Genomic DNA, 24,014 nt, shown 5'->3' with positions numbered 1-24,014 from the left:
TTTTCTCAGTCAGCTGTCCCTGGCCGCCCCACCTCACTCTAGCAAAATTATCTTCATGGAGACGTTTAACAAGATTCAAGATCAGGGGAGGGATTCCAAGGTCCAGCAAAATCTGCCATAACTTGGAGCGGGGGACCAGGTCAAAAGCTGTTTTTAAATCAATAAATGCCAAGTACAGGCTACCCTTCTCGATGATTACAGTTTTCCAGTAGATCAGGCAAAGTCTAAATACCTGGTCCATTGTACCAACGCCACATCTAAACCCTGCTCCAATGGTACGGGCCCTTCGCCACCCATGTACAGTTTCTGGAAATGGTCGTACCATTCTCGCCCTGCTATATGATTCGACAATGGATCAGCCCCCCTCCTCGTGCTAACATTGATGAGGTCCCAAAATAGAGTTGCGTCTTTCATCTGGGCGGCGGATTTAAGTTCTTTCCAGTGGGTTTCTTCCCAAACTCGTTTTGCTATATCGATAGACCTATAGTACGATTTCCTTGCGGTGACAATATTTATCTGGACCTTGGATTTTAAAGCTCTCGATAGGTCCTGCCTCCTTTTCCTGCAATCATCAGAGTACCATAGGTTTTCGGTAAAACATTATCGAAAAATACATTTCAATTGTGACTTAATGCTGGTGTTCTGTGCACTAATGATGCATTGTGCTCAGTGCTAGGGAGTGCGGTAGCAGTGCAGCAAATCCAAAGGGAAACCCAACAACAACTTTCATTAATCAGTTCATAGTTACACAAGTAACAATAGCAAAGTGTAATCTCCAAGTTCCATTAATTCACAAATCCTTTGTGATTTTCCGAATCATCAGAGGATTCATGAATCCAATTAGAAAAGAAAAAAAAAAAACCACACACAAGATCGGACCGGGGAGCTTTATCACATCGTTGTTTGTGGGTTTGCAACTCTGCCACACTCTGATTTTCCGCCCATGACAAAAATGTATTTTGTGGCTGCCATTACTGAGCACGGTGCACTCAGCACAATGTTGGGAAAAATAAACGGGCCTCATTGGCCAGGGCGAGTCTACCGTGACCTCCAGGCTCATATGAGGGGTCACCCCAAAGGAACATGCCTTAATTATATATAAAAAAAAAAAAATCACCACATTAAATGTGCTAAACGCTCCAAGACTTGCATTTCTCGGTATATACCGGGTATTTCTTCCCTGATAAAATATCAGCAGATTTGACCTGCCAATATTTATCATATAGATCATATTGCAATATTTGCGGTAACAGCATATCGCAATTAATCAATTAATAACGAGGCCTCTAGAATGGCTAAAATGGTTATTTTTCTTTCTTAGTTAAAAAAAAGAATGATCTAAATATAGATATACACACACACACAAACGACAAACCTCTTGCCTTCCTTTCAGATTCAAAATTGTTGGTAATGGGGAGGTGTCTACATGGAGGCTGGGAGTGGGGTGGTTGGTGGATGTTGGTAATGGGAGGCTATTCCTAGGGTTACATGAGGAAACCACTAGGGATCGGATTGGCAATGAGGTGTACACAGATATGGGAGATAGAGAACTGGTTCATATGATAAGTAATTTAAAAACAATACCTGGCTCACCTTCTTTCTCTATCCACTACACTTCCTCCTGTTTTCTATGCCCTCTTTTTCCTTACTCCATCACAGCTATTTTCGTCCGTCTCTCTCCATTGTGGCCACTGCCTATTTCTTTCCTCAGAGGTTTTAAGTGGCACCAAGCGAGTCGTACATTGCTCATGCATTACTGCTTTTTTTCTTTGCACTTTGGTACTAGAATTTTAGTAGTTATGGCTGTACACGCCAAACGAGAAACTTAATGCAAAGAGAAAAAAAACGGGCCCGGATAAACTACTTCAATCAAACTTCAGATTACAGCTCCCTACTTCCTTGTCGGTCTCCTTACCTCTCCCTGCCATCCATCTTTCTTAAAAGATTTTAATTTGCCCATTGTCAATGTAAGGGACTTGTAGTTTTGTATTTGAAACAATATTCTAGTTTTTGGACTGGTGCATTTTCTAGGTAATGCCAGGACTAGATGAACTGCTCACACCTAACTTCTGACCACGCATGGTCTCCTCCCCATCAATGTTACTGCTTCTCCCTACATCTCTCTTCCTTCTTTGTCTTCTCTGTCCCCCAGCTATCATCCAACTGTCCATCCCCTCTCTCTTCCTACTAACCTCACTTCACCCTTTCCGTTTCTCCTACCTCCTATTCTCCTTCTTCCTCCATCTCTTCATCCCTCTTCCCCTTCTCTTCATCATTATGACTCCTTAATGCTCCACATCTTCACTTCACAGTTTGCTCGCTTTTACCTAACTTGATATCCTTCACCAGCCAGCCCTGGCTGCCCCTGTTTTTGAGGATCTCCTGCAGCCAGCCATTCCATCAATGCCACAGGGCAGCCTTACACTGCTCACCCAGCTGGTACCATCTCCACTCACCCTCATATCACTGAAAGCTCTTCTGATGGCAGTATGCGACCCATGCTGCCACCATCATGTCGGGCCCTCTCGAGCTTCGAGGACCACAGAAGCACACTCACCTCTTCCATCTATGGGGCCCAAGATGATAAAATCAGAGGCCAGTCTGCCTTCAGCCATTGCATCTTTTCCAGACTGTCCAATCTGAGCATGATGGGGAGTGATGGGGAGTGATGCTGAACACTCCCATTTCCTTGTGCGCCCCTAGGGCAGGGTCACAACCAACATGCTTTTTTGAGTCTCCTTATTATAGAGAACTGTGCTATTGGGAAGCTTGAAGTGTTAAGAAGAACCAAGATAACTGCATAGATAGATTAATAGGATAGGGTTTCATTCTGCAGTCTTACCCAGTCTCTGCAATGATTTCAGGAGCAACGTAGGTCGGTGTGCCACAAACTGTGTACAAAGGCCCCTCAACCACAATGGCCAAACCAAAGTCTCCTAGTTTCAAGGACTTGGTTCCGTCAGGATATTCACAGACCTGAAATATTAAAGGCATATTAGAATGACCTATTGGAAAATACAGTAAATCCAGTATTAGTATTAGCCCATCTATGGTGTATGTCCTATACTGTATCAAACAAAAATACATCAGAGACTTCTCTTCCTCCTGCAACTCAAAAACCAGAGGGTATATCATACTTGCCACGATACTTTGTGCAAACTGCCAGTTTAAAACAATGATAATTAATGCTGAGCAAAATTGCAGTTACAGTGGCAAAATTCACAACATTTCAGAATCACAGTTTGCAAAATTTCACATTACACAGGCTCACATAATTATTGGTTCAAACAGAAAATGTCGCAGAGATTTTTTTTTATTAAACCAGTTTCCTATCCGTATGTTAGAGGACTTTTTATGCATTGTACACACTCGCTTAAAAGTCGTGCATGACACACGCAAATCGTATTTTGCTCTAAAAGCGAAATTCCACAAAATATAAATTTTACCCCAAAAAATGCAACTGCGCAAACACCTGTAATCCTATAATGTATGGTTTGAACACAAAGACAAAAAAAAAAAAAGAGAGAGGAGCAGAACAATCAAGCCTTTGCATGCAGCATTCATATGCTACATTATGTTCTTATTGTGTACATGCTGGCATATTTAACTGATCTTTTAGATGTTCTTTAAGGTTGTTCAAGTTTATAATTTAGGAAGTCCATTCATACACTTTATAACTATGGCCTTTGCCATTAAAGGCGACCAACAATATGGGTATATGCAACAGGCATGGCCATTTAACCCTCTGCAACCCCGCCCCCCACCTTTTAGGATGGAAGAGTATACAGTCACCTTCATGGTAACTCAGTTACTCCTCCAAGTTCATAGACTCTCTCCTACTCCTAACCAGTTGGCACGCTGCTACCTAGTTTGAGGCCCAGAAGCAACAGCTTTCAAAGCGGTTCCTACGGAGCTCTGAGTCAGTATCGAGCATGTCTGTGTGCAAGGGATAGAAAGTATAGGGGGTTCCTGTAAAACTACAGCACATGGGGTGTATACCTGCATACATTATTGGAGCGGCCATGGAATGGCTTTTCTCATAGTCTGCTATCTTACACAGATCAGTCACGGCCCTTTTAGGAGTCTCATATAAGTTTCATATTCTTACTTGCATGTATAGCCTTCTTACAGATTAAAAGAGTTTCAACGTATTTATTGCAAGTTTCTCCATGATGCTTACATTAGGGTCACACGTTGAAAAGCAAGTGACTTTTGGGCATCAGCGTGAATTGTCATTGCCATAACTTCAACAAACTATATACTGCACACACAAGATGCATTATTATTATAAGACATTTTTTGAGGGGTTTTGGGAAATGTAAATATTTTAAGAATCGTACACAAGTTGCTTTGCAGTTTCCTGGTAATGGGACTCATTTGGCCGATTCATAAAAGGAATTGGGAGTAAGGCAAGTAGTACGCAGGGGTGCTCTTTTATGTACAATTACATGACTTTGTGAATCAGCCTCAAAACACCCAACTCCCTCTAAGTAAAAGTGCAAGGGGGTAAAGTATTTCTATCTGTACTAATTGTATATGAACACTCCCATTTTAGATGTTTTGGGGCCAATTTACTAAGTCATGGAGGTGTATGTAAAGGTAGCACAGGAATGCAGCTTTAGATAGTCCAAAGTGACTTTGGGAATAAGCCCCATGGTGTCCCCCGCTTCCGTCATACCTCATACGAGTGCTCACTGCTGTCAGTTTCCTCCTTTAGGAGGAACCCATCACTGTGATGGTTTAGAACACTGGCAGTGGGGAAGGCGGGACGGTAGTGGAGTTTACGCACTAAGAGTCTGATTCACTTAAATGTTGCATGGGGAAGATTGGGTTACACACAAATATCTTTATTTGGAAAGTAAAACTAAATTTTAAATTCACAAGCGGTGGGTTTACACTACTAAATGTATATATTCACTCAAAAGACTTTGTCTGAGTAAATCTACTATTTTGGGTGTGGAATTAGTGTTTCATGGTGGGAAGGCCAAAAGTTTGAAGATTCACAAATGTACTTTTCTGCAGACATTCACAAACTGTATCCCAACCCACTCCCATTTTCCAAGGTAGGAATGGGCAAGGAGCACCCCAACATTGGCGTGGGTTCAGGGAAAAGTGCTTCTCCTGCTTTCTCATGCAGAAAAAAGAAAGAAAAGTTAAAAAGCGTATTTGCACTGCTCTGGGATTAAGAGACAGGTAAATATACTTGCATAAACACTGAAACCTGTGCATATTTAGCCATGTGAAGATGAAATTCATAAAGATTCCAAAAGGATAGAGGAGAACTACTCAAAAACCTGACAGTCATAGATTTCCAGGGGGAAAAAAAACCTACTTCAAATGTAGGTGTTACCATAGGGGAGCAGATTCGCAATTGTATCTGTGACCTGGGCTTAGGGTGACAGACACCATAAAGGAAGCATTAGGCTGCTCCAATATCATGGGTCTCCTCTAATTTCAATCTGTGTTTAGATTCCACGAGAGATTAAGAAATAAGCCCTACAACACCTCTTGGCCAAACTGCACATTGCTTCACAAGGAATCGTCCACAGCAAAGTGCCTGTAGAATGCTGGTGGTGCTGGTAGCCACTCCTCCTTCTAGGTCTGCCATTTTACTTCTGGTCGAAAGTGCTACAACATTCACAAGGAGAAGTATTGAGAGCTACATGAGGAATCCCCCTTACAACAATGCGTTCAAAGCAGATATCCCTGCATCTAGAAAGCTATATGTATGCGTGTATGTTTCTTAGAATATTGTAGCTCCCATAAACACCTTGTTGAGAATGAGATCATGATTATTAATATGTGCGTGTGTTTTTGAAACGGATTTATTATGCAGGATTTTATAGATTCACCAGGAATGTTAATTAGCCTTAGCAAACCTGAAGGTGCTTTCATGATAGGCCTTCTCACGAAAGGGAACAAATACAACAGGCCAATTATATTATGACTGTAGGAAAATCTGTTTTTCCGCCCGTTTACCATAATATTTTTGTGTTAGACTCTCTTCGAATTTTTACTTTGTGCACTGAAAATCCACTAGTTGGGTTCTCATGGCATGAGTTTTGCTGAAAAAGAATAAACAAGAATTCGTAAAAGATTCATCATATGCATGTAAGTGCACTCTACTTAGTTTCTCAGCTGCAGGTGCAAAATCAGCCTATCCTTTGCATGTTTGTGGTGCAGACCTGCACATGTCTCAAACACCGGCAAGATAAAAGAATGGGTAAGGAGGGGTGACAGGCCTACAATGCAGTGGACCCATCAACCTGGAAGACAAGATTCAGTTAAAGGGTCAAGAAACCAGTTTGGGTGAGACCAGTATTGCTCAACCTTTGGAGGGAGCAAATAAAATGGCCTTTTCCCATTTCTCTATTAAGAGCTGTGACATTTTGAAAAGCTTCAAACTGACCACTCACTTTGTAGTTTTAGCTGTGATAGTTTTAGTTGTGTGTCACTTTGTATATCCTCTGTATACCCTAAGGCTCGGTCTCAGGTCTGCCGTTCTCACAAATGGGCGATGACCATCAGCGTCTTGGAGTCCTGGCATGCTGCATTGTAATTCCTTTAGCACCTCTTGGCCTGGTGTCCGCCAGCGGCAAAACTTAACTAGCAGTCCTCTATGTCCCAACAGTTCCATATTTCAACAAATTTCTTGGGGCATCCCCTGCCCTTATATACCAGTTTTTACAGGGTGGGCATCTCTGCACTTCCTTAGTCCAGTCATGCACTCCTGGCCCACCCCCACTTTCTCACAATTTCCCTTAGAAGTTCAGTGTTGCAGGATGGAGAGCCCTATGCGTGGTGGGCTGTCCTGTCATAATAGGGATCGCAGTAGTCTATTTAACATTTTAAGGAATGTCAGTGGTAGTCTACATGGGCTCGTTGGTCAAATGTATGTGAATATGGATAGTGCGATCATTTTAAAGAGCGCTGCTCAGCCAATCAGTGAGAGCAGCAGGGCTTTCCAATGTTTAATGTCCGCCTCTAGTCTGGTAAAAAGGGGCACTAGATTATCAGTATAGTGTGTCTTCTCGTCTGTGCATATCTACACTCCCGATATCCGAAGTGGTTATACGCGCCCTTCAGGGACGTGTGGGGACGGTGGCAGTTTCCAGTTGCCCATTGGGAACAGGAAAGATTTGTCCAGATTAAAACGCATTAAAGAGTTTTCCTCGAATATTTTAAATATCTTGCCCACCCTCTTCAAGGAGAGTTCTGACTCTGCCAGGTACAATAGGGTGTCATCCACATACAGCGACACGTGCTCCTAACACACATGGTCCCATCTCCGTCCCCCTTATCAGTGTGTCTACTCTCATCCATTTCGCCAGTCCCTCTATTGCTAGTGCAAACAGCATTGGTGACAGGGAGCATTTCTACATGTCCCCGAAACTCTCGGGATAGGACCCAATTAACTTTGATGGATGCCTTGGGGTTAGTATATAGCAGCCCTACCCAACAAATATTCTTTTTAAATACTAAACACACAAAGCCTGCATTTGGAGTGTGGAGCAAATCCCAATTCTGCCACAAATATGAGTTTGCGCCCACATCTGGATTGCACTTTGGGCGCAATCTGCATACCCCAATGGCTTTGCCCACAACATTTTTAACAATTAAACCCAGCACAAATGAAGAATGCATAGTGCACAAAATCTTAGTTTCAGCTTCTTGGAATTTAGGAAACCACATACAACTAGAGCGCTCTGTAACTCTGATTAAGCCTAACCTGAATACTAAATAAGTTAAGAGAGTCGAATTCAAGGTCATTTAGTTTGCTCAGGACAAGAATAGCATTTATTATGGGATAAATTGCAGAACTTCATAAACGACCATTGCTTCATACATCTACATTTGTAATGCTTTGAATTTCATGACACAATGCAATCTGAAGCGAAACGACAGAAAAGGAGTAGCCTCACGATATCTAAACAGACCTCTGAAAATTCAGTTGGTGAACATGGAAAACGGGCACTTACCAGTAGATTTTCAGGCTTTATGTCTCTGTGCACAATGTTGAGGCTGTGGAGATACTTCAGCGCACTGGCCAGGTTGTACACCATTGCACTGCCGTCACGCTCAGTGTACTTCGTTGAGGAGGTGATGGCATCAAAAAGATCCCCTCCCTTAAGTAGAGAGCAAGCAATTATCAATCACAAGTAAACCTGGACTGCATGCCACAGCAACATAAATAAGCCAAAGCAACCACACTTGGTTACAAAGCTGAATATGCTGCTCTATCATGAGTTAACAGGTTCAATAGTGGACAAATTGTAAGTACAACTCATACAATCAAGTTAAGATCATATTTATATGACGAACTTGGCATCGGATGATTTTGTTTTCCTTTAACTTGAAAGTATGCCTTTTTCTGAAGTTGTTATTTTGGCTGTCGTACTTATGCGTTAGATAAAAAGCTGATTCCTCTGCTGATCATTACATACATAAGCTTACAGACAGGTTACAAAGAGACATCTATAAAGAAATGGATGGTTAGAATTTAAGAGATTGTATCATAGAAACGAAAAATACATTTGCCTGTATCTGGCTACCAAAGATGGAAACATATGCAGATAGAGATGGTTAGAAAGACTGATAGATTGACAGACAAGTAGACAAATAAGCACTCAGAAAAAGACACAGATTTATGACCAGAGAGCTTTATTGACAGGTTGGATACTTCTCATGTTTCTAAGTTTTGCTTTAATCATTGGATAATATTGATTCGCTTAGTCACTAACCATCTTACACCAACAATCATGTGTGGTGGAAAAGTAGGCATGATAAAAAATAGCTGCAGATGCTCAGGCTGTAGTTAGTAATTCGTCCATGTTTTGGCCCCTAAAATGTTAATTCAATTAGGCCTTTAGCAGGACGGTCTATTAGATGCACCTTTATCAACTTTGAAGATGTTCAAAGTCAACTTGATCCACTTAAAAGATGTTCAAAGGCAAATGGAATCTGCCGAAGAAGCTCCAGGAAAATACTTTAAAGAACTACTTAAAGACAATAACAATTGGGTAGAAGCTCTCTGTTGCATGTGCTTGAAAGATTCACTTGACTCAGCAGATGCACAGACATTCTATTTGACTCCGAGCATCTTTCAAGTTACTACACCATCTTGATAAAGACCCCAAAGATTTAACCTTTAAGGGGTCAAAATATTGACGCATCACAACTTCTAGACTGCCATATTATGGATTTATTATCCAACTGGTGGAATCCAGCATTGGACATTCTCCCTACAAACTCTGATAGTTCAGGCAGCCATTTGTATCTTACCTGTACTTGCGTTGTTTCGATCACTTTTGTTTAAATTTGTTCACAACTCATCAGTAGTGCACCGCCATATCTCACTGTTACCCTTCAGAGAATCTCTATGTGATTTAGGTTGTATACGTTTGTAAACTTTTGATACCACATCAATATTGTGGTATTATTTGAATAGCGAAACAAACATCTTGAAATTACCTTGGACTCTGTGCCGATTAGTTCACAGGAAACGGTATTAGGAAAGGATTTAAATAAACTTTCCATACATTGGTATTTTTCCTACTTGAAACTATCCGTAAGAACCATTCTATTGAGTTTCATGCCTAGTTCCAAGGATGCCAAATATATATATTAATTTATGGGCCTAGCATTAGTTGTTGCTAACAGAAACATAGCAATGTGATGGGAAGCAGGTGGGCCTCCCTGCACCAATAAATAGGTCTGTGATGTTCAAAAGTAGACCAGAGCAGAGTTAACAACACTTTTGAAACAACATAGGCAGGAGGGAGAGAACCTAGCTACTGATGCTTGTGGTGAGACACTGTTGGCGATTTCAACTAAAACAGATGAGGAGTCACCTTGAAAATTGAATACTTGATAGACATTACACCGGATAAAGAGGTTGGAATACCAGGTTATATTATTCAAAAACTGATCTATATACAATGGGGACCAAGATATGTTTATGTTTGTGAAATATTTTAATAAGAAGTAGCATTTAAAATTGCCAGCATGAAAATGAAATTTATAAGTAAGCAACTCTGCCACCAATTCAGAAGCAGAAGGATTCCATGGCTTTAAGGACCGGATCTTTGCAAGTCGCCTATTCTTGGCTGCAGGATAAAGATTTTATTTTATGCTGGACTAAAATGAATGTCATGATGGCTGTATTGGGTCTGGAGCCCCAAACAAAGTGAGCCTAACACAACTATGATGATGCTCAATTATGTGCGAATATATTGTGACCACATGTTCAATAAAAAAAAAATAATAAAGGGGGCGTAGCTAGGCTACAGACCAAGATGGCCGTGTAGTGCTGCAGCTCCGCCATCCGACCCGACATACTTGTCGTATCCGACCAAAATACTGAACCATCCTGCCAACCGATGGCAGATTCGGATGCCGCAGTGTGGCCCCCGGGGGTCGGGCACTCTGACCTCCTGAGAAGCCACGGAGAACTAAATGGAGAGCTCAGCGTTCAGAGCTGCAGGCCCGTTCCGCCTGCGCTCATAATAGAGGCCGGCACACGCACACTGGTTGTTCCGGCAGGGCCTACCTCGCGGCTGTTGGAGAGCAGCAAAGCCCAGTGGACAACAGCAAGGGGATTGAGTGCAGCCCGGAGCGGAACTCCTTGAATTCTAAAGACGGCTCCTCGCCCCACAGGTAGGCCGCCCCGTGTCGCTCCTGGGTAAGTCTGGGGGCCAGCCACTGGGCTGGCCGGGACAGTTGAGTGAGTGCTGGGGGAGTTTTGGTTCCCAGGTTAAATTGGAGAAATGCGATGCCTCCGGGTGGACTGAAAGCCACAGAATTGAGTGCTTGTTGCTTGGGCCTGATCTGTACTTCACATCACTGGTGCCAGGGGCACCACATGCTAGCGGCCCAGTCTACATCTTGGTCTTGCGGTTACCTACCTGGGTGTCCACCTGGAGCTACACAACACCCACCAGTACAGGGCGACCCACGCCTGTTTTGCTGCGGCCTTGATAGCACTGTTCGCCTGCCTGCCCTGATGGAGATTTGTGCCCCGCGGCATGCTGTTTTGCTACACTTTGGCCTACACTGCCCTCCCTGGCTGGCTTTGGGGGTAAGACACTCACAACTTGTACCCATCCTTGCGGCACAGCTATGTGGCTTATTGGGCCACTGCTTTCTACAGCCTGGGCGCAGTCCACATCATGGTGCAGAAAGACCCTAAGCAAAGAGTGCTGCAGTTTAACAGGCCGAGCGGCAAGATAGTAGAGCCCGGTACCAACATGGCTGTGAGAGGTGCGGATGTGGCCCGGACAGAGAATGTCCCTTCTGGTTTGGACGCCCTGATGCTAAAACTACAGGCGGGGTTCAAGTCCCTGTATGGTCGCTTTGATTCCTTGGAGAAGCGCCAGGATACCATGGGGGCTAAATTAGATGTGCACGAGAGATGTCTGGACACTGCGGAGGGCAGGGTGTCTGATCTGGAGGACGGGGCCGCCCAATCCACCAAACCCAAGCACCGTATGGAGAAAATACTCAAGAATGTTGCCATGAAAAACCAAGATTTAGAGGCAAGAAGCAGGCATAACAATGTATGCATTCTTGGTGTCCCAGAGTCCACGAATACAGGTTGCATGGATCTTTTTGTTGTAAGCTTGCTACTAGATCTCTTTGGCAAAGAGTCCTTTACCACTACTTTCCTTGTGGAGCGAGCGCGCCGCTCACTCGGTCCTCGCCCCAATATGGGATTTCCTCCTAGACCGATTATAGCCCGTCTCCTAAACTTTTGTGACAGAGTTACTGCACTACGGATGGCAAGAGAAAATGGCACCCTGTCCTGGCAAGGATCAACGATCACACTGTTCCCAGACTTCACCGCTATGGTCCAGGAGGCGAGGAGAAAGTATACTTGTGTAAAGGCTACTCGCCGAAATTTAGGCTTTCGGTACGGTATGATTTATCCGGCTTGTCTTCGAGTAGATATTGAGGGGAGGTCTCTAGTATTTGATACCCCTACAGCGGTTCAGGAGTCCTGCTGAGATTATAAAGGGAACAGTGGTACCCATGGAAAGGACCCTCCTAGAGTTTCTCCCCCTCACTGTTGCTCGGTGGCAAGTGTGGGACTATTGTCCTCGGAATGATCAGAACGGCTAGCCTTCAGCACATACTGACTAAACTATTCTGAATGTTATAGGGCAAAAACTGTGTGTATTAGATTTTTCCTTTTTTCAAAGTTGGGTAGTTGGCAAGGCATTGCCTCACCCCAAGTGTGCATCACTTTAAACTGGATATACTAATTGGAATGTATACTGCTTTTCCCATTCCACATTACGTACGGGGGTTCCATGTTGCATTCTACATATTAGTCAGTGGGGAATTTCCCTGCGTTTTGGTGTGCTGTGATGGGTGGTGGGTGAAGGGGGGATTGTTTGTTCTCATAGTAAACCATTGATTCTTTTCCTGTTTAGTCAGTGTAGCTTGTATGGTACTCATTATGACGCGCAAACATTGTCATTCTTCAATCAGTTGCATGTCTTCATGGGGTAAATTGTCCACCTATTCGGACCCAATGTTGATCACCTGGAAAGTAAGGGGCTTAAATAATGCAAGGAAAGGGAAACAGGTGTTGCATTATTTACAGAGACACCAAGTGGACGTTGCGTTTCTTCAAGAGACGCACTTGTCAAAGACAACTACAACCCACTTTGCCTCGTCATAGGGTACCCACTGATATTTTGCTAATTAAAGCACATACGCCAGAGGAACGGCTGTAATTATACATAAGCGCCTGCTAACCCAATTCTCCAGGGTTCGTAGTGATAGCGAGGGTCCATACACAATGGTGATGGGGCATCTGATGGTCCGTCGAATGGCATTTGTCTGTGTCTATGCGCCTAACGTTTACAGCCCAGAATTCTTTCATGATCTACATACTCAGGTGCTTCAGCTGGATGTGGACTATATTTGGATGGGTGGAGACTTTAATCTCCTACTAGAACCAACATGAGATGACACGTGCGACTGCCGAGACACCAAGCCCTGTGCGCGCCGCGCTTTATTAGAACTGTGTGATACACTTGGTCTGTTTGATGTGTGGTGACACTGCCGACCCGGGAACTCAGCATACACCCACTATGCCGCACAACAAGATACCTGGACACAATTGGAGTTTTGGCTTGTATCCCCCAATTTGGCAGCTTGGTATAGGGCATCCCGACACCTATCTAGAATGCTCTCTGATCACTCCCCAGTCATCTTAACATTAGGATCCCCCAACCTGAGGGATGTGAGAGACAGTGGCGGTTCCTGAGTCAGGCTTTAATGGATGAAGTGTTCCGTGCTGAGCTACATGGTGCTATTGTTGAATATTTTGAACTAAATAAAGGGTCGGTTCAATCCTGGGCCCTGCTATTGGAGGCGTATTTATGGGGGAATCTGTATCTCCAAGCATGCCGGGGTGTTGAGACTTGCGACGTACACTAGCAAACATTGAGCAGCAACTGGGCTTGCTTGATCAAGAGCAGGTTGACCTCCCGAGCCGGCCCAACATGGCCACCGCCTGTCACTCTTAACGGAATTTAGGGAAGCTGCAGAGTGAGAAGCACGATTTTGAAGTAAATATGCTATTGCGCGACAATATGGAGAGAGATCTGGCAGAACTTTGGCATACCTTTTGAGGCCCACAGCAGGACAATCATATCACCTATCTCTGCTCCTCACATGGACAGACATGGATAGGCACTTCGGACATACGAGACAAATTTCTCAATTATCATTCTAACTTATACTCGATGCGCATAACACACAGCGTGGAAGACCGTAATGACGTATTGACGTATTCACTGCCAATTTTAATAAGGCCTACAAGACCCTTTTAGCTCTATACCTTCTTCAGGTCTATAGCGAAGCTCTTGAATGGCAGGAGCTTCCCCGCACTCTGCGTGAAGCTGTGATAATCCTACTCCCTAAGCCTGGTAAGAACCTGCTCCTGTGCGGTTCATACAGACCGGTCATTATTAAATCTTGTCTACAAGATTTTAGCAAAAAAGATAACGTTTAGACTGGCCCAGTTGTTAGATCGAAGTATCTCGCCAGCTCAATCGGGCTTCGTCCCGCATAGATTGACAGCTCTAAATCTACGAATGTTTTTGCAGTTATCCACAGGATTGCACCGGAAGTTCCGGCGGCTGCCGTTTTACTCGATGTAGAAAAAGCCTTCGATTCTTTTGAGTGGTCCTTTTTTTGGCAGTTATGAGACAGATGGGAAAGCCTAAGGGATTCAATGATCTTACTTCACTACCTTATACTTCACCCACTGCTAGATTTAGGCTAAATGTCACCCTATCTTCTCAGTTTAAACTTACCCGAGGCAGCAGACAGGGTTGCCCACCCTCACCACTGCTTTTTACTCTAGCGCTAGACCCTTTGGTCCGGCAACTGCAAGAGCGACACCTGCATAGGGAGCTTCAGTTTAACACAGGCCCTCTCCTGATCTCACTGTACACCGATGACATTATACTGTACGTTTGCCACCCCCAGGAGATTTTGGACCCACTCGTCAGAGGTCATCTGATCTGGTAGATTTTCAGGACTGGGCATAAACTGGGTCAAATCAGAAATTTTTCCTTTGACGCCATGTACAGCAAGGAGGGATTGTGAATTCCGCCTGGTGTGGTTCGATGAGTCGACTAAGTATCTGGGAATACAAATCCACAGGGAGGTTGAGCAGATCGTTTTGCTGCCCAGCACTACACGCGTTAGAGTAACAGGTGGAACGTCGGTTAAAACTCCCTCTCTCGGCTGGTTGGGTAGCGATCATCAAAATGGTTGTGCTCCCCAAATTCTTATATCTGTTTCATAATATTCCCATTCCATTACCCAACAGATCCTTTCGGACTCTTCGCTCTCACCTCATTAGGCTGATTTGAGGAGGTGGCAGAGCCAGAGTAAGTTGGGACACATTGACCCTACCATATCAAAGGGGAGGACTTGGGGTTCCCAATTTCCAGATATATTACTTAGTCGCGCAATGCAGTTTTGCGCACTCCTGGTACCACCCTGATGCACGGATTCCTTATTCTAGGCCCGAGGCTGATCTCGTGCTTCCTGCTCCATTGAAAATGGTATAACTGAAGGGATTTCCCGGAGACCACCGAGACATCCAGACAGTGTCCACCACTAGCTGGGCCTGGAAGAAACTAGCGCGTGTGACAGGTGGGCTGACCTTATACTCCTCTGCACTTCCGATAGTTAATAACCCATGGCTGCCCATCACAGAGGAAAAGCTGGTTCAACGCACACTCATCTCATTCATTAGATACAGTCGGGGATCTATTTCCTGGGGACCATGCCTTTTCAAGCTCCAAGGAAGTGATGTTTAGCAAAGCGTCCTTTATGGATAACTTTGTTTTCAGCAGGATTCGTAGTGCACTTAGAGCACAGATCACTGAATTCCCATTAGAGCCGGAGTCCTTCTCACCACTAACATTATTAATCACGAGTAAAGAGGGGACCATCTCATTTCCACATTGTACAGAGCCTGTATAGCCTTAACCCCTAGCAGAGACACCAAGATCCGGGAGACCTGGGAGTGTGACCTGGGACACCCGATACAGGACTCCCACTGGCCCTTCTGTTGCACTCAGATGAAAGAGTTTTCCCTGAACAGTAGACAAACTGATTAATTTCAAGTTCCTGTGGAGGGCATACATGTCCCCTGCGAAACTCAACTCCATTGATCCCTCCCGGCCGCAAACATGCCCCAAGTGTGGAGTACACCAGGCTGACTTTGCCCATATGACCTGGAACTGTGTTAAAATCAGGAGTTACTGGAGAGCTGTTTACACAATCCTATCGCGTATGACTCACCTTGACATAGCCCCTATGCCCGAGGTCGCTCTGCTGGGATATGTGCATGACTTTCCTAAACAAATGCACAGATTTAACACCATTACTCTATTGCTTGCCAAGCGGGAGATAGCATTGCACTGGGGCAATAGAATCACCCCTACAAAAAAAGCTTGGCTTAATAGCCTCATTTATTGCAACACAAATTGCGAGCTGTTTGCAACTTCTCAACCCTTGGCATCCAGACCCAAGGACTTTTTTAGCCCTCTGAAGTGTTATTCTGAGGAATGTTGGAACTGTCCCTTTGTCACAGCTGCCTGCAGGGATAGTTCCCACTGGGGTGGATTAACCCTTCATTTCCACGCTGGATATTGACACATGCCACATGTCAGGAGAACGGGTGGTGGGCATGCAGGAATGCGAGTATTGCTAGGATTGCAGTACATCATGTACATGTTATCCCTATCTAACAATGCGTTGTGTTTTCTGAGATAAAATCCTCCCAGATCAATACGTTTCTGTATTGCTACACTGAGTAACCAATTTATGTTTATTGTGTATTAACATGAAAATGTTAAATAAAGTTTTAAAACAAACCAGAATTATGGACAAAAAAGTTTGATATAGGAGGGTCAGTGTATACTGTACACATGGCACAACTCCCCAGGAGGAGAAACTTACAAACCCATGTACATACACCCTACATTGAGGTTAGACAACCACTAAGGTGGGTACGAAAGTACAAACAAAATGCAAAGACAAACACCATCTGCCTCCTGCTTTGCATGGTACAGACCCCCTCCCCTCACATACATATTGCAATGGAACAAAATCAATGTTGTGATAGGAGGATACTTCTATCTCGTCCAATTATGACACAGTAAAAAGTCAATTAATAATGTAGAAAGGTTCTGAAATCAACCAAAAGGGTTAACTATTATTGCACCTGCTTCAAAGTCTTATAGATCAACATAGTTACAGGTCGTACAGATACCATTTATCCAAAAGTTAAAAACAGAGTATGGCTTTAAAAGCCAATAAAAATATTTAAAAGCAAAGATTCAGATAGTGATGAGTTGATTTTATGGAGATGCTCATTTGAGACCCAGCATAAATGCACCATTTACACAGCTGCACAGTCGCCTCTTTATGGGTGGCAGGTAGCATCTGTACACAAGACTGGTAGCCCAGTGTCGAGAGACTATAGGTGTGCCTACAAATGTACCTCTTTTGTGTATAGCAACTCACAGAGAAACATCTCATGTTATTAGTTCAGCATTAGGAAGCAGCAACATCATGTGCATGATTGCATTTTGAAGTTTGCCAAGAAGTGATTATGTGATTATGTCTTCCCAGCCTGATCCTGTAGTCCTATTAGTCTGTATTCTGCATGGATAACATGAGCAAAATCTGCAATCGCCTTACCTTCACTAATTCCATGACCATGTAGAGCTCTGTCGGCGTGTCCATCTCCTCTATCAGCATGATAATATTCGGATGCTTAACCTGTCGCAGGATTGCAACCTCATTCTCAATCAGGTGCTCCTGTACAAGGGAAAAGGTTGTGTTATTTAATTTCACATAACATTAACCATATTCGAAACAAGGAACAGTTTGAAGATGCCACAAAGATGAGAGACATGGTTCACATGTTAATAAAGTCAATTTTAAAATTCTTTGCAGTGTATTAATGGGTCTTAGGTATGACCTAGGGGTGCCTTAAAGAAGCCTATAAGAAACAGTTGCTTTGGTATTAAGTGAGTGGATCCTTTGGAAGAAACTGACATCAAACATCATGGCTCTGCCCCCTTCCTCCGAGCCTGCAAACAAATGTGTGCACTGCGATGTGCATGATTTAATGATGTTCTTTTTTGCAAACTGACCAAACGAGCAGGCAGCTGCACTTTGCAGTCCTGTCAGGCTCCACCTGTGAAATTCCCTCTTTTAATCCTCTTCATTTATTCCACTCCCACCGCAATGCCGGTCTACCTCCCTCCACATCATGGTGTTCAGGAGAGACCATGAGACGCAATACTTAGCTGCTGATCTGAGCGCATGCGCTCATTCCTTTTTTATTAAACTACTAATTGTGCTCAACATGACAGGTTTTGGTGTGTGCAACGAACAGATTACTTATCTTTGGTACTGCTCTTTCTTGTAGAGACTATCCAGCTGCAGATTCCTCACCTCTTGAGTTTTCTCAAGGCATCAGACTGGATCCGGAAACTTTTCAGCAGTTCCTCTGTTTGCTGGTAGGTGGTGCTGCGACTCTGCACAGACGTCATTCACTCCGGAAATGACGTACAGAACCTACATAGGTGCCACTCCTACATGCTGACATCAATTGTTTGAGGCTGTCCGCGTCCCCAGAAGCGGACGCAGAGTCCCAATAGCAAATTGGTTGTGACCAGTGTGCAGATTCCAATACTGTAAGAAATGGGTTACTGGCTCCCTGGGGTGTGGGCCCTGGTCATGCTGAAACCACAATTCTTCTCAGGGTGAAGTCACAAGCAAACCCTAAATTAACCTGTGCTCAACCCTCTGGTAGGTTGGCACAGAGCAGTCAGGTTTAACTCAGACGTAATGTGTGAAGTATTTGTGCAACACTTCAAACAGTAACGCAGTAAAAACACCACAAAAAAATCCCACACCAGTTTAGAAAAATAGAGCAGTTTTTAATAAACTAAACATGATCAAAAAGATAAAATCAGTAGATATGGAGATATTCAACTTGAAAGATTTCAGTAAAAATAGCACAAGTCGCCATCTATGGACAACTGGTTGCGCCGGACTGGGACATGGTCACAAGTTCAGGCCGACCGCAATGGAACTCGGGCCGGCTACAAGGACCAAGTTAGGTCCGCTGAACAGAGCACCTTAAATCCTGGTTTGTGGAGTGTTGAGGATTCACGTTGAAAGGTGTGTCGTGCAGCTGAAGTGATGCGTTGGTTCTCAGATGTGGCGAGCTGCTATGAGAGTTCCCACATCATCCTCAGGGATCCAGTCTATGAAGGTTTACATTGTGAAGTTCGGCGTCAGAGATGCGGCATGCAGTTGGGGGCAATTAGTTGGTTCAGGGGAGTAGCGAGGCTACGATGCAGAGTCTGGCATCATCGTTGAGGCTGCCACCGACAGTGGATGTGAGGACCTGCAACAGCAATGCGCAACGTCTTTACGACGGGTCCGATCAAAGCAGTAGCGGCAATGCTTAGGTTCTGCTTGGGGTTGCACCGCACAGCAGAGGAGATCCATCAGTTCCACTGGATCCGCAGAGGCTGGGAAATCACATTAGGTGCACTTCCAAGGGACCAGGATGGGGGGGCGGGCTACTTGGCAGGGTAGACTTACAGATGACAGAGTCCAGGTGAAAGGTTGCTGAAAGCCTGTTGTGCCCCTAAGGCTTCAGACTTGGAGGCCAGTGAGCTAGCCTTTGGAGTAACTCTGGGATTCTGGGTTCAAGAGATATAGGCCCAGTGCTTCTCACCCAGACAAGAGGGCAGCAGTCCAACAGGTCAGCACAGCAGGATGGCAGTTCCTTCAGAGCAGCAGTCTTGTAGTCCTTTCAGCAGCACAGCAGTCCTTCCTGGAAGGGTATCCACAGGTCTTGAAGTGATATAAAGAGTTGGAGTCTGAGGTCCAATATTTATAACCAGTTGTGCCTTTGAAGTGGGGGAGAAGTTTCTAGATGTTTCCCTTTGAAGTCCCCAGGAATCCTGCCTTCCTTGTCCTGGGTACAGACAAACTACAGGGAGTATGCAGCCCTTTGTGTGGAGCAAAACACACAAGATGATGGACGGAATGTTGCACATTGGCAAAACATTCACCCCCAGTCATAGATCTGGATTTAATCCATCGTTATTTTGTGGAGGCAGGACACAACCTATTTACTGACACTTTAGGTCATAGGTCAAGTAAATGAATGGTCTTGGCCTGTTTATTTATTCACACTTATTTCATAATTGTTAAAGCAGTTATGATATACACTTATACATGTCCTTAGGACCACCTTGATACATTTATCAAACAAATTAATATATTATACTATATATCAAAAAATGAAAAACGTAAAAACACTTTACTGCAGTTGCACATATCAATAACTCAAAAGTGCTCGTGACCAGTCTATTATTCAACATAATACAGAGGTGTGCAATCACTATTATTCAAAACTCTGTGAACCTCTTGCTCAAAAGTCTTTTGGGGATTCAAAGCTGTTATATTGAAGTAGGCTTTAAAATTCGTTGTAATTGCCTATTAGACCGATTGGATTCAAAATGGAACGCTCCCCAAAAAGAATTCAGTCAACGCATTTCAAACCTCTTTTTTTGGGGTACTCTTCAAGACCTGACTGATAAGTGTGTGAAAAAACAAAATGAATAAAATAAATGATTTAGCTTGCATTCCCCTTTGTTCTTGATTTTTTCTTTGTTAACTCCAACAACCTTGATGCACTAGATTACCTCATTTTTCTTTGAAAATGGGCATTTTCATTGTCTTTTACGAAGCTGCCAAGTTTTAGCCTTTATGGACCTGCCAATTTGTATTGACTTATTTTGTTATATTTCTAGTGGCACTTTCAAATTATAACTTAAAATCCGACTTCATGATAAGTTAAGGTTTTTCATTCCAATTCCAAAGACACCAAACATGAACTAGCTAACTGTTCTCATTTGGAAATTACAGCTTATTAAATGGAATATGGTAATTCCAATGTTGTCATATGGGAGAGGTAGGCCTTGCAGTAGTGAAAAACGAATGTAAGAGTTTTTCACTACCAGGGCATGTAAAACTTAAAAGTACATGTCCAACATTTTTGATACACTGCATTCTGCCCTCTGGGTTGTCCAGGCCCTACCCTAGGAGGTGACATATGCATTAAAAAGGAAGATATTGGCCTGGTAAAGGATTATTTTTCCAGCTCGACTTGGCAGTTTAAAACTGCGCACACAGAAAGTAGTGGCAGACCCGAGACAGGTTTAGTGGGCTACTTAAGTGGGTGGCACAATCAGTGTTTCTGGTCGACTAGTAGCATTTAATTTACAAACCCTGAAATAACACTTTGTTAGGAATTTGCTGTAAATTAGATATGCCAATTAGGGATAAGCCAATGTTACCATGTTTTAAGGAGAGAGCACATACACTTTAGCACTGGATAGCAGGTGTAAAGTGTCCAGAGTCCTAAGGTCAACGAAAACAAGGTTAGCAAAAATGGAGGAGGAAGGCAAAAAGTTCGGAGAAAGACCACTCTAAGGCTGAGAGGTGTAAAGGGAGGTAGCTTTGGATCCATGCCTGCTGGTACGGAAATAAAGGAACAAACGTCAGTGTGCGGAGTGGCACCTATGTAGGCTCCGCACATCATTTCTGGAGCAGAGCAGAATGGAGTCAGTGCAAAGCCACACTGTGCCACCTACCAGCGTGCAGAGGTACTGCTGAAAAGTTTTCAGATACAGTTTGATACCTGGGTAATATTGAAAAGATGAGGAATCTGCGGCTAGAAGTCTGTCAGAAATATGTGATCAGTGCTGGGTGGCATACTACAATCCTTTCCAACTAGAAACTTAACAGGAAAATCAAACAATGTTCTGGCAACAACAGTTCCGTCTATTTGCCACACAATCTCCAAGTCATTGAAACTGGATTGGGTATGGTCTTAGCTCATACACTGACCCTCCTCTTGTTGGCCTCCCGTACTCAAAGCGTGAGAATCCCCGATTCTTAACTTAGGTACAGTTCTCATTAAAGCCTACATATGACGGTGGTGTGCAGGGTTGGGGTCTTTAAGCCCAACAGTCTACATTCAAAGGGGGGTGCCCTGGATTTACCTCCAGGATAGTGGTCCTTTCTTAGACTTGTAGGCTAAGGTTGTATGACAATCACGCTTTCCTTTCCCACACGTTCATTAACAACGCGGGAGGAAGAACTAATGCGTCTGAACCACGCATTCCATTTACACCGCAAGTCAATACAATAACTTGCCTTAGGGGGGGTGCTGGACTTTGGAATAGTTTAATTTACTATTACAACTCCAGTCCCCACGACAGTAGGGAAAGTATTGGACTTTAAAGTCCAACAGCGCTTCACCTAACGCTTATAATTGTAACTATTTGCGTTGTAAATGGAATGCATGGTTCAGACGCTTTTGTTGTTCCACCCGAGTTGCAAAGGCAATGCGTTGCTCGGCAGTTGTGAAATTAGCGGTTTCCAGTAGGATTGGCACTTTTACCCTTCTTCTCATGACAGTTCAGTTGTTGTTTCTGAGACAGCAGTTTTGACAGACTTGCCTGTTGAAGGCTGGAGGCTCCCAATGTGGGGTCGCTGGAGTGCCATATCTGACTGCTCAGTCAAACATGAGGTAAACAAGGGAACTCTGTGTTGTGCAATCATGTCTGTTCCTGCAGTATCACGGAAAGTTATGAATGACCCTCTGTTGTCATTTTGTTTCATACAGAGCCAGAATGCGTTTTTTCTATGTTTGTATGAGAGGTACTATTTCTCCATTGCCTTGGAGTCAATGAGAGGTTATTTTCAAATGATACACTCCTAATTACTCATAAGAAGCATGGAAGGTATTGCCTTGAAATGTGAAATGAATGAGTCCGGCAACCATTATGCTGCTAATTATCTTTTCCAATTTAGGCTTCACATGGTCAAACGCCATGGATGCTACGATTAGTAACACTTATATTCAGCTGTAATGGTGTACCAAGACCAGTAAATGTTTCCCATCAAGTAGTACGTAGAACTTCACGCCACAATCATGACATTTCACAATCATCATCAGTGTTGACAGAGGCAGGCATATCACCACCCTCAGTTGCTGGACACAGATGGCAGCTATTGATTGCATCTTCCGCCTTAGCGTAGTTCCCTAGAAACCAAACATTTTCATGAAGGAGGCCTTTCGTTTTGGCTAGGCTAGCTGGATTGTTTTCCTTCTTAATGCCTCAGGAATTAAAATCCTAGAATTAGCCCTTCTTCTGCAACTATTAGTTTTTGGCAGACTCTCCGCAAGGTCATTTTTCCAACAATAGCATCCACTTCTCTATACTTAGTGGAGAATGGGGTGATGTGCCTTAGAATAGCAAAATGAGTGTCTTGTGATCTGATACTATTTAGAATTCTTGACCATATACATATAGAAAGAAGTGTGTGCAGCCCCACCTGATTGCTAGGGCTTCCTTCTATTTGCAAGTATCCAGATTCTGTGTTAGTCAATTCTTTGCTGGCAAATGCCATGGGGACCCAGGTGCAATTTACTTGTTTTTGAAGAATGGACTGCTTCCAGTCCCACCATCCCTGCATCGCCTACCAGTTACGTCTTTTTTGATCAAGGTACTTCACTTTTGCTTCCTTAGCTATGGCACCCTTTGTCCACTGGAATGCTTTGTTATGGTCTATTCTCCACTTCCATGTTATTTTTTTTAAAACAGTTTTTATTGATAAGGAGAGAGTGCATTGGTTCCAAGATGACCATACATAGTAACCGTTCAGCATGAAGAAAACACAACATATGCATCGAGTTAATACACACTGCAAGCAAGGTACTATGTCCGTAGGCCACTCCCAGGAGAATCTTAGGTGTAGCCACCACCCTTTTGCCGGCTAGAGTCGCAGTGAACGTTTTGGAGTGCATTTTGAGGTTGTGTCATTAATCCACCTGTCCCAGCACCGGTGCAGGGGGCCCATCATCCATCATGAGGCGGGCCATTATTGCTTACCTCTCACGCCGCATTTCCTCTGTAGGGAAAATGCACATGGCCCCCCAGTATTTGTTCCACCTTCCCCATTTTTGATCCCATTTCTTGGGGCATCCCCGACCCTTAAAAACCGTTTTCTCGGCTATCATTGCACAGTCCATGTCCTTTGCCCAGTCAGGTACCAGTAGACTCGAGTTTTGTCCCCATTTCTGCGCGATATTATGTTTTGCTATCATCCACCCCATTGAGGCCTATGCCTGCTCCATCTGGGAGAGGTCAGTAGCCTCCCATATGTTGAGGAGGCCGAGTCTGGGAGAGGGACTTAGGGGTTTGTCACCCGCTCTGGTTAGCTGGCGTGTCACACCCTCCCAATAGTGTTGTACGTGTGGGCATTCCCATAATATGTGTAGGAAGGTGCCGGTTTGGTTGCAATGTCGAAGACAGAGCAGATCTGGTCGTCTCCCAAATCGGAATAGCAGCCTAGCATTGAAATATACCCGGTGGAGT

At 43.9% G+C, this 24,014-nt stretch overlaps 1 protein-coding gene across 5 annotated transcripts in view; it reads right to left on the bottom strand.

Moving 5' to 3' along the window:
* The window catches only part of DCLK2 (doublecortin like kinase 2), a 378,330-nt gene that overhangs the window by 45,969 nt on the left and 308,347 nt on the right, over nucleotides 1-24,014 (bottom strand). For all 5 annotated transcript variants that reach the window (XR_014978130.1, XM_085641650.1, XM_085641651.1 and 2 more), the window contains 3 exons: nucleotides 17,236-17,355; nucleotides 7,980-8,126; nucleotides 2,843-2,976 (listed from right to left, as the gene is read on the bottom strand). Coding sequence is in view for 4 of the 5 variants with exons in the window: in XM_085641650.1 (XP_085497776.1) it covers nucleotides 2,843-2,976; nucleotides 7,980-8,126; nucleotides 17,236-17,355 (401 nt within the window). In the remaining variant the exon portion in view is untranslated. The remainder of the gene's footprint in view (nucleotides 1-2,842; nucleotides 2,977-7,979; nucleotides 8,127-17,235; nucleotides 17,356-24,014) is intronic.

Source organism: Triturus cristatus, chromosome 2_2 (assembly GCF_964204655.1).
Source record: "Triturus cristatus chromosome 2_2, aTriCri1.1, whole genome shotgun sequence".
In the NCBI taxonomy this organism is placed as follows: Eukaryota; Metazoa; Chordata; class Amphibia; order Caudata; family Salamandridae; genus Triturus; species Triturus cristatus.
The sequence above is the reverse complement of the archived record's forward strand: the minus strand, read 5'-3'. Positions and strand labels throughout refer to the sequence as shown.